Source organism: Gekko japonicus, unplaced genomic scaffold (genome assembly GCF_001447785.1).
Source record: "Gekko japonicus isolate JY-2015 unplaced genomic scaffold, Gekko_japonicus_V1.1 scaffold46, whole genome shotgun sequence".
NCBI classification, from domain to species: Eukaryota; Metazoa; Chordata; class Lepidosauria; order Squamata; family Gekkonidae; genus Gekko; species Gekko japonicus.
In genome coordinates this window covers 633,265-645,017 of record NW_015169173.1, presented here as the reverse complement: position 1 = coordinate 645,017, position 11,753 = coordinate 633,265, and the positions used below count along the sequence as shown (strand labels likewise).

The following is an 11,753-nucleotide window of genomic DNA, read 5'->3' as shown; positions in this document are numbered from 1 at the left end:
GCTTTTTTTCTTTCCCTCCTTTCATTCTCTCCTTTTCTTCTTTCCCTTCCCTCTCTTTCTTTCCCTCCTTCTTTCCTTCTCTTTCTTTTTCTCTTTCCTTCCTTCTTTCCTTCTCTTTCTTTCCCTCTTTCCTTCCTTCTTTTCTTCTCTCTACTCTATTCAATTCAAAACCTTTATTGGCATCGATCAGAATCATAAACAGTCACCCTTCAATTCATGGGTTTAACACACAGCTTCCTCATTATGATTCAGTTACAGAACTTAGCCACCGCTTCAATAACCTCTATATTTTGTGAAGCCAGTATCAGTATCAGTATTCAGTTTATTCGGTATATCACCAGCCCAATTACAAACAATACAAAAGGGTACCAATAATATATATAAAATATTTAAATATAAAACCAGTAAACGGTACAACATTCTGTCATCAGATTGCTTGACATCCTTCTTAAGAATAGCTTCTAAATAAAGTGCCCGAATGTCATCATGCAAACTACAATAGAGGAATACATGTTCGATTGTTTCAATCTCCTCTGAATCACAATCACAATACCTAACAGAGTCTTCTCTCTACTCTCTCTCTCTTTCCTTCCCTCTTTCCTCCTTCTGCGGCCCAACTCTAGTGAGAAGGGGTTTAAACTTTAAACCCCTTCTCTCTTCGCTCCCCCCCCCCCGCTGGGGAAGGGAAGGGGAGGCTTTTGAACATGCCTTCCCCCGCACTTCCGGTGATGTCAGGGGGCGTTGCATATGCTAATGAGCTATTATGCTAATAGCCTAGTATCTCATTAGCATACCATATGTTAATGAGCTTCTGAAGCTCTTTTTCTAGGAAAAGACCCCTGGTATCCTCCATAATTCCTGGTTAAGGGGGAAATGCTGTTCAAAAAAAATTACGAAGATGATCTGACTCCAATGGTAACAAGAGAAAGAAATTTTACTTACAAAAATAGAAGCACAACTTATATGACATATTCACAGGGGTCATTTCCTGCTGGAGCGCCCCAGAGCAGCGCTCCGGCAGTAACGACCCCAGGCCCCACCTCTCTCCCAAGGGGGGAGAATTAAATGCCTGGCTTCCCAGCCTGATCTTCTCCAGGTGCCCCAAAGCCGGTGGGTTGGCAGGGGAGGGGAAGGGGAGGCGGTCAGACATGCCCTCCTTTCCCCCTGAAGAAGAGAGAAGGGGTTTATATTTTAAACCCATTCTCTCTAGAGTCGCGCCGCAGGGGTGGCACGATCTTTCCATTGTATTTCCACAGGGTAATTCTTATCCTTGGGGAGGATAAACCCCTTCTCACTTTGCTTCCCCCCACCCAGCCCGTCTTGGCAGGCCGGCTGGGGAAGCAAAAAAGGGGGGGAGGCATATTCAAAAGCCTCCTCTTCTCTTTCCCAGCCGGCCTGCCAAGGCGTTTATCCTCCCCAAGGATAAGAATTACCCTGTGGAAAAATTTCAAATAATATTTTTAACATTATTTGTGCGTGGTGCTTCCAAAATGACCCCGGGCACAGTCAGGGAAGCTTCAGTCTCATTTTATTTTTTCCGGGCTGAAAAATAAATAAGTTTTTAAAAAATGCAAAATAAAACTGCAAAATAAACATTGCAAAATCCAAAAGAGAGACAGTCAGAGGTCCGTCCCCCACAACTCCTGAAGATGAAGAAGCCAGTATTTGAGGAAGAGGACTCAGGTTCCCCTTTTAAACACAAGAGAGGACTCGGCTTCCGCCTTTTAAATGACACCCCAGCTGTGAGCGGTGAGCCTGCCTGCAGCAGTGGAAGAGGACTCAGCTTGGTGGCAATGACTTCACTGAGCCAGCCCAGGTCACATAATGGCAGGTCACATGGCTGGGCTGGTGCAGGCGCAGTGAGGCCACCACCGCCAAGCCGAGTCCTCTTCCTCTGCTGTGGGCAGGCTCACCAGTTGCCACTCTCTCTCTCTCTCTTTCCCCTGGCTCCCCTACCCCACAGGATTTCCCAACGCCCCACCACCCAAAATTTTCTGGCTACACCCCTGGCTAACTTACCTCCCTCCTGTTTCTGAGGCCGGCTAGGGAGAATTGCCAGGGGAGAGGAAGGACAGTGGAAGGTAGCAAGACGCAGACAGAGGGGCGAGAACATCACGTAATTGTTGATTTTTAAAACAACTGAGAAAGCCCCAGTGATTTGGGGGAAGGTCCATGGCACTAATGGGGGACTAGGGCAGGCAAACTGTGAGGAAACGTGCCATGTGGAGGCACCATTGCCACTGTGCTGTATCAGCAGCTGCACCAGTTAACGAGGAAACCACACATGCCTGTTCCCACGTGGAAACTACCAGTATGCCTGGAATTCCCCTCGTGGTCTTGTCTATTGTTACACCTCCAGTATTGATTTCCCCTTTTTGTCTGGCAAATGAAACTTCTTCCTGAAGACTGTGGGAACTAGAGCTATCCCTATCCTTAGGCTAAATTCAAATCTGGATTTTTATCTTTTAGTGTTTTGTTTCCCAAATAAAATATGTCACAAAACCATACAAGAACAATCCAACTGAGAATCCATAATGTGTGTAACTGCTTAGAAGAGTGATGGGCTGTCAAATTAACAATAAGGTTAAGGTGTTTTTAGCCTACAACTCTGAGAGAATTCTTCCCTCTGACTGTAATGGAGGCCTGTCACATGCAAGCACAGCGATCTCTTACATGGTTTCTATGAGTGTCACAGTGTTCGTTTTTCCTAATACAGCCTTCTCCCCCAAAGCATCTCTTTCACTCTGTCACCCCCCCCAAAAAAAAACACCCTAATCCATCCTCTTTTTTTTTACTTACATCCTGACAGTCACATTTGTGTAGAGGAGCAAATTATGGTAGGCAATGCTGTACAAACATTTGTAGTCTGGTAAGTTGTACTGGCTGAGAAGTTCCCTTACAACTCCTAGTCCCTATCCCCTACTTCCGACACAGCTGAGTGAAGCAAACTACTGCCAGAGTGGAGATAAGGTAGCCCTCTACACACGACCCCTCTGCACACTTAGTCAATACATGGACAGGAATTCGGTCGAATCTGGATTTGTCTTTCCCACCGGTGTCCTAGCCTTCTGACTCCATTGTCAAAAAAGCTGTCTACATTTGGTTTCGTCTTCACATCTCAAGAGTGCTAGCATACTTTTGCACGTCCACCTATGTTTATCGCCCTTTCGTGGTGGCTCCACTGTCGTTGCACCCCCGCACTGCTTTAAAAGAATCTTCTCCAAACAACGTTCAAACAAGCATAGAGAAAGACGGCGTCACAGCAGCACGAAACTGATTTAGAAATGCAAATGCAGATTCAACTGAAGAGAAGACATGCGTGCATTGGCCAGACTCTGCTCATGATCTCTGGCTTATCGTGAGCACAGTGCCTCCATGTGGAGGAAGTGTGCATACATATGCTAATGATCAGGAAACATTCAAAAGGCAGCATCCCTAATTACAGGGATGGAGCATGGATGTGGAGGGGTCATGTAGAGAGGGCTGGTGAGTTCTGCTCCTCACTTCCATGTGCCTGGGGTGCACGTCAGAGGAATGTATCTACTGTTTCACGACTTCTTGGGACAGCAAGGTAGTCCATATTCCTTCACCCTGTTCATTCCGGAAGGGAGGGCACAGCTCCACAAGTTTTAGATACTTTCTTTTACCTTCGGGAATTCAACAATGTCTTGCAGTCTACAGGTCTCACCTGGAGGCTGGCATCACTAGCTTGTGAGAGAGAAATCCCTGATCTTCATTAAGGCTTAGATGAGTAGACTCATATCCACTGAAAACAGTATACAGTGAAACCTGAAGATTCCCCTGGTATCTATAAGGACAAGCATGGAGATGTATAAAATCCTCGGGGCGGGCCGAGTGGTGATCTACAAGAACAGCTGCAGCCCACTGATGGAGAAAGTGCTGGATTTTTATGTCGCAGAGGGGATTGTTGAAATAATTCCCTGGCCAATTGATTTATACCTCAATGTTTCTTCTTACTTTCATCACTCAATGGATCCCAAGGACACTGGCCACTATGGACAAATCACAGCCTTAAATGACTGCATCTATCGCAACATGTACAGGAGCAAATATGTGCTGCTGAATGATTTAGATGAAATTATTCTGCCCATTAAATATCCAGACTGGAAAATCATGATGCAGAACCTTGGGCCAATATCCAATGGTTGCTGTTTTCTTCTTTGAGAGCCATCTTTCCCCTAAACATGTATTCACTCCTGATGACCCATTCAACATTTCCTCTTGGAGAAAGATACTTGGCACCAACGTACTGCAACATGTCTTCAGGGAGCATGACAAGAATCCAGTTGAGAACCCTCGGAAGATAATTGATCCAAGGAAAGTTGTCCAGCAATCTGTACATAAAGCTCTCCAAGCATACAGAAGCAATGTTTTTACTCCAATGAATGTTGGCTTTTTGTTTCATTGCCGGGCTACTAAGCAACCACAGCTTCCAAGAGAATCCCTCATTAGGGACATAAGTCTCTGGAGATATAATGTGTCTTTTGTTGGGAATGTCAGCAAAGAGCTCCATCAAACAGTACTGTAAGGTAGGGGATATAGCCGAGAGAGATCTCACTGATGGGCATGAGCATTTAGTGAAGTGGTGCTGTAGAAATAAGAACAGTGGAAGGAGGGGGCCATTCACTGAGAGTGTTCCACTGACAGTGTTCCCCCTTCCCTTGTTCTAACCAATGAGGCAAGTAATCGCTATGACTGAAAGAAAGTTTGTTCCATCTCCCTTGTTCTAGCCAATGAGAAAACTTATGGCTGTGATGAACCTGGCCAAGTGCAGCAATTGGTAGCTCCATTTGTATTTTCTCAACTGACATCCGGTCATATCTGCTAAATCTATGGGGTTTAGACTTGAGTAATTGTGCATAGAATTGCAGTGTCAAGCTTTTAACTGACCTCTAAAAGAAATAATTTTAAGGGAAGTATTGCAGGCCTTGTAAATTTTCTTTAAAAAAATTTTTTTAAATTAATTTTCCAAAAAGAAAAAATAAAAGCGAGAGAGTTACAGTGTCATAGTATCTAATCAACATTCTCATACATAACAAAGCTAACTAATATTTTACCATATAAAGCATTTCCATCTTAGCAACAATATATATTAAAAGCTTTATTAGTTGTTGTAGATTTTCAAGGTTGTGTGGCCGTGGTCTTGGCATTGTAGAACCTGACGTTTCGCCAATGTCAGGTTCCACAGCCAAACAAAGGAGTACACGCTTATCATAAGGTTATATTTTATTGTAAGAGCTATAGAGGCATTAACATCGTCACTGTTAGGAATGGCTACTTTCCTACAAACATAATGGGATATAGGGTATTTGTATGCACACATCCCACTCCTAGGCCAATCGGCCTGACTCCAATCAGCCTGTGACTGGCATCCTCAGAGGTATAACACAGAAAGATGGAGTACTCTCTGTGGCTGCTTTTTTTTTCCCCTAGCAGTACTACTATTTATAATCTAAAATCAGGTTAAGCTTATATATTTCTGCTATATGTAATCAAAAGATCCTGCTAACCATCTTCATACTTGACAACCGAGGATGCCTGGGGTTGCTATGCAGAGGAAGGCAATGGCAAACCACTTCTGTGTGCCTCTTCCCTAGAATACCCTGTGGGGGTCACCATGAGTCAGTTGTGACTTGATTGCATGTTCTTCTTCTTCTTTTTAAATATAAAGTGATAGGTTTTTGGATCTTAGAAAGTTGTATGACCTTCATTCCAGAGAGTTCACTATGTTGCAACAGAGAATGTCGTAATGCCCTTCAAGAATAACTGGTCTATCGTGTTTGTACAAGTTTAACACTCATAATTTGTATTGTCTTTGTTTCAAAAATACAAAGAAAGAAAGGAACTCTAAACCCCCAATATAATTTATAGATGTGGCTAAGTCGCACGTTAATGTGGGGCATATTTTGTAGTTCTGGAAATGTCTACAATGCTTTCAGCATGACGAACAACTGTGTAAGGGTAATCTTTTTTAAACATGAAAAATTATTATATAAATATCAATCATGCTGTAATGCAACACAACGATAAAGTGCACATTTTTAGAGTCCAACAAGAAAACATTTTTCTCAGTCCTTGTAAACTGTAGATGACAATTCCAGTAATCAAAAGATGGAAGCCCCTTAGTGCCAAATTAACGTGAGTAACTGAGAGCTGTGCCAAAATGAATCTTGTCAGTAGCTTAGTTTCTGCTAGGTCCAAAACTCAGAGTGCATTCCTGATTTGCAGGGGTTGTGAATTTTTTACAGACTAGTGCAAATTAATTTTACAGACAGTTGACAGTTAATATGAACAAAATTCCATTTATGAAGCATTGGATTAGGCCTGATAATTATACTTTTTGATGTCAGAAATCATAAATGTGACTTGAGCACAATAATGTTGATTATGAGATCCTGCTTACCCATACCACTGTGGTGGGTCTCTGCACCCTCTGAAGGTTTCCAAGCTTTTCTTCAGTCTTTCTTAAACCCGCTTTGCTGTGATGTTTTGGATAAGATTGCTGTAAAGCCGGTGTAACAGGCCGGATTAACCCCCCGGCCAGAGTAACCCCGGGGTTATTCTGGCCTAGCCTAGAATAACCCCGGAGGGGTTATTCTGGCCTAGGCTAGAGTAACCCCGGGTTAATCTGGCCGGCTGTAACAGGCCAGATTCACCCCCCCGGCCAGAGTAACCCCGGGGTTATTCTGGCCTAGCCTAGAATAACCCCGGAGGGGTTATTCTGGCCTAGGCTAGAGTAACCCCGGGTTAATCTGGCCGGCTGTAACAGGCCAGATTCACCCCCCCGGCCAGAGTAACCCCGGGGTTATTCTGGCCTAGCCTAGAATAACCCCGGAGGGGTTATTCTGGCCTAGGCTAGAGTAACCCCGGGTTAATCTGGCCGGCTGTAACAGGCCAGATTCACCCCCCCGGCCAGAGTAACCCCGGGGTTATTCTGGCCTAGCCTAGAATAACCCCGGAGGGGTTATTCTGGCCTAGGCTAGAGTAACCCCGGGTTAATCTGGCCGGCTGTAACAGGCCAGATTCACCCCCCCGGCCAGAGTAACCCCGGGGTTATTCTGGCCTAGCCTAGAATAACCCCGGAGGGGTTATTCTGGCCTAGGCTAGAGTAACCCCGGGTTAATCTGGCCGGCTGTAACAGGCCAGATTCACCCCCCCGGCCAGAGTAACCCCGGGGTTATTCTGGCCTAGCCTAGAATAACCCCGGAGGGGTTATTCTGGCCTAGGCTAGAGTAACCCCGGGTTAATCTGGCCGGCTGTAACAGGCCAGATTCACCCCCCCGGCCAGAGTAACCCCGGGGTTATTCTGGCCTAGCCTAGAATAACCCCGGAGGGGTTATTCTGGCCTAGGCTAGAGTAACCCCGGGTTAATCTGGCCGGCTGTAACAGGCCAGATTCACCCCCCCGGCCAGAGTAACCCCGGGGTTATTCTGGCCTAGCCTAGAATAACCCCGGAGGGGTTATTCTGGCCTAGGCTAGAGTAACCCCGGGTTAATCTGGCCGGCTGTAACAGGCCAGATTCACCCCCCCGGCCAGAGTAACCCCGGGGTTATTCTGGCCTAGCCTAGAATAACCCCGGAGGGGTTATTCTGGCCTAGGCTAGAGTAACCCCGGGTTAATCTGGCCGGCTGTAACAGGCCAGATTCACCCCCCCGGCCAGAGTAACCCCGGGGTTATTCTGGCCTAGCCTAGAATAACCCCGGAGGGGTTATTCTGGCCTAGGCTAGAGTAACCCCGGGTTAATCTGGCCGGCTGTAACAGGCCAGATTCACCCCCCCGGCCAGAGTAACCCCGGGGTTATTCTGGCCTAGCCTAGAATAACCCCGGAGGGGTTATTCTGGCCTAGGCTAGAGTAACCCCGGGTTAATCTGGCCGGCTGTAACAGGCCAGATTCACCCCCCCGGCCAGAGTAACCCCGGGGTTATTCTGGCCTAGCCTAGAATAACCCCGGAGGGGTTATTCTGGCCTAGGCTAGAGTAACCCCGGGTTAATCTGGCCGGCTGTAACAGGCCAGATTCACCCCCCCGGCCAGAGTAACCCCGGGGTTATTCTGGCCTAGCCTAGAATAACCCCGGAGGGGTTATTCTGGCCTAGGCTAGAGTAACCCCGGGTTAATCTGGCCGGCTGTAACAGGCCAGATTCACCCCCCCGGCCAGAGTAACCCCGGGGTTATTCTGGCCTAGCCTAGAATAACCCCGGAGGGGTTATTCTGGCCTAGGCTAGAGTAACCCCGGGTTAATCTGGCCGGCTGTAACAGGCCAGATTCACCCCCCCGGCCAGAGTAACCCCGGGGTTATTCTGGCCTAGCCTAGAATAACCCCGGAGGGGTTATTCTGGCCTAGGCTAGAGTAACCCCGGGTTAATCTGGCCGGCTGTAACAGGCCAGATTCACCCCCCCGGCCAGAGTAACCCCGGGGTTATTCTGGCCTAGCCTAGAATAACCCCGGAGGGGTTATTCTGGCCTAGGCTAGAGTAACCCCGGGTTAATCTGGCCGGCTGTAACAGGCCAGATTCACCCCCCCGGCCAGAGTAACCCCGGGGTTATTCTGGCCTAGCCTAGAATAACCCCGGAGGGGTTATTCTGGCCTAGGCTAGAGTAACCCCGGGTTAATCTGGCCGGCTGTAACAGGCCAGATTCACCCCCCCGGCCAGAGTAACCCCGGGGTTATTCTGGCCTAGCCTAGAATAACCCCGGAGGGGTTATTCTGGCCTAGGCTAGAGTAACCCCGGGTTAATCTGGCCGGCTGTAACAGGCCAGATTCACCCCCCCGGCCAGAGTAACCCCGGGGTTGCTCTGGCCGGGGGGTTAATCCAGCCTGTTACACCGGGTTGGCTTCTGTATGGGTAACAGCCACCCACGAGGCAGGCATTTTCCCTGCCTCGGTCCATGTGGTGGTCATTTGCCCCCCCCAGTCAGAATAACGAGACAGACAACAGTTTGGAAGTAAACAAGGGCCACTTTATTAACTATTTAACATAACATTGCAGCAAGGGACCAGCTAAGTGAGCACGGAACAGGCAAGGCAGGTGTCACTCCCCTGACCAACCTCCTTGCCCTCTTCTCAGGTGGGTCACTCAGCACCGGACTTGAGCCAGTGCTCTGGCTCGCAATTGGCAGCTCAGCAAAACTGGTTGCCACCTAGGAGCACCTACCCCTGGAGCCTTCCAACTTGCAGAGAGGAGTGTACCCTAAGAGGTTCCCAGAGGTGATCACCGTTCACCACCTTGGACCTTAGAAATCCGAAGGCAGTTCCTGATGACCCCCTGTTCCCAAAGGGGGGAAATGCCGTAAGGTCAGGGCTTTTTTTGTAGAAAAAGCCCAGCAGGAACTAATTAGCATAATAGGCCACACCCAGCAGCAGAAACGCATTAGCATATTAGGTCACACCCTGACAGCCCAGCTCATTAGCATATTAAGCCACACACCCATGCCTTCCCTTGGCAAGCCTGAGCAAGCCAGCCCTTGGACAGGCTGGGGAAGGCATGGGGAGGCATTTAAATGCCTTCCCAGTTCTTCCAGAGCCGCCCCCCCTCCATGGCCAACCTGCCTCGGAGTTGCTCTCCAGGCCTTCCCTCTGTAACCACACATGCAGAGGTTTTGGCTGTAGTGGGTGTGGCCAACTCTGAAGCCAGCCAGAACTCTGATCCTGTGCGTTCCTGCCCCAAAATAGCCCTGTGTAAGGTGCTCACCGGTTCCGGTTTCTTGCCCGCACCAACCTGCCACAGCCAAGAACAAGCCTCTGCTTTGGCCTTTGCTCCCACTAACAGCACAAGGCATAGCTAATCCCTTGCCGCAAGTCCTCTAAGAATAACCCAATGCCCTTGTCTGACAGGTGTACCCCATCCACTCTATACAGGTCCTGGAACTCAACCCGTATGTCGGGGTGCAGCAAAAATTGCCCTAAACTACCCCCCCATAGCCTTTCTCATTTGCCTGTTAGCCTTATGCCTGACACGGTCAATGGCGCAGGGGTCTCCCAAGTTATACCACATCTGGTGGGGCAGAATAGCCAACCCGACTATCTGTACTCAGGGCCACCTTGCTCATATCATCACCAGGTCAGCCTCTGCTTGTAACACCAGGGCCATGCCCTTCATGGTGAGGCAGAATAGCCGACCAGACCATCTGCACTCCAGGCCTCCTTGCTCTTATCATCGCAAGATCCGCCTCTGCTTTCAACACCAGGGTGCAGCACCTGAAAAAAGAACTTAATAACAAACAACATCAAACTTTGCAATCCTGCATGTATCCCTCATAGCATCTTGTACCCTTCACCCTCAGCCCGCATAGCTAAATACTGGCATAAGGCCTTCACGGGGCATAATGCCATTTCAGAAAAAACTCTCCCGACGAGCTTTCAAGTGTCTTCCTTATACAGAAGTTGCCCTTCTTCTCCTCATATCCAGATGCCAGACATTGGTATGGCCAGACCTGTCTCAGACCTGCTTCCTCCCGAAAGGACAGGAACTACTAACCCCATTGTATGAATCAAAAAATTCTTTCCATACAAAGAGGTCATCATACCCCTGGTGACCCTAGTCCTTTGGTGCAGTAGGTGCAAGCCCTTCATGAACCCATGCAGTTTCCTAACAAATGCCCAGCTGGGTGCCACAAGATATGTAGTATCCCCAATCCTCCATAATTCCTGGTTAAGGGGGAAATGCTGTTCAAACAAATTACAAAGATGATATGAATCCAATGGTAACAAGAGAAAGAAATTTTACTTACAAAAATAGAAGCACATCTTATATGACATTCATATAGATACATTTAACTTAGTGTGAACAAATGAACATTATTGATATAGCATTATAACAAACTTGGGTAACAGGATCTCTGCATTCTCATCCTTCATTTAAAAAAAAGTAAATCTCTAGCTCTTTAGTTGTAGAGATAGAAGGGAAAAGGCATATTTCTTCAACAAAAGGGGATAGCGACTTAGTTTGCAAATGAAAGCTGGCGATTCAGAGAACCTGATGCACAGGTTGTTTAAATGGTGTATTGATATAATCATATTCAATTTGTCCAGAGCCAGTGGCCTCCTTCCCACATGCCAAGTGTTGTGTGGCTTCTTGATCTCATGGGAGACCCCGAGGCAACTGGGAGATGGCCAGATTCTTACCTGGGGTCAACAGGGAACCTGGGAACATGTCCAGTGAGGGGAGAGGAGGCTGAGCTGCCCAACATCAAGTGTGGGGTTGGTGGCAATGCTGGCATCCCCCAGCTGATAGTGGCAGCAGCAGCAGGCAAGTGGAGAGCCTGCCAGCAGTGAAGCAAAAACCCCAGCAGAGTCTGCCACCACTGGGGGAGGAAACCATACTCCAAGCCAGCCCTGAGGATGAGCCAGCCACTTCCCCCACCTCCAAGATGGAGGATAGAGACAGAGTGGGCAAAAACTGGTCAGGGGCAGGTCCATGGCCCAGTAGAAGGGGATGAGGAGTAAAAGGAAGAGGGGGAAAGAAAGGAGGTGTGATCGACAAGCCAGCCCCAGATTGGCAACTTGTGAATGGTGAAGGTGTGAAGGGCTGCTGGGATTGATGCAGGGGTGGAGGGGAAGGGTGGTTTGTTCATATAAATGATGAACAGGTAGTCAGGTCAAAGCAGTAGGTGAAGCCATTTCTCTGCATGAAAGGGACAGCTAGCCCTGTGAAGGGAGAGGAAGGATGGCTAATTTCAGGCCTGTAGCCATGGGGGCATTGTTGAGCAATGCCCTCCCCAAGGATGAGCATTA

General features: G+C 48.0%; 1 protein-coding gene across 1 annotated transcript; it reads left to right on the top strand.

Moving 5' to 3' along the window:
• Nucleotides 1-3,454: 3,454 nt before the first annotated feature.
• On the top strand, nt 3,455-4,549 carry LOC107114370 (UPF0392 protein F13G3.3-like). Its single transcript, XM_015415821.1, is given in 3 exon segments — nt 3,455-3,486; nt 3,816-4,148; nt 4,150-4,549. Coding segments are annotated over 3 exon segments (765 nt in total).
• Nucleotides 4,550-11,753: the final 7,204 nt, after the last annotated feature.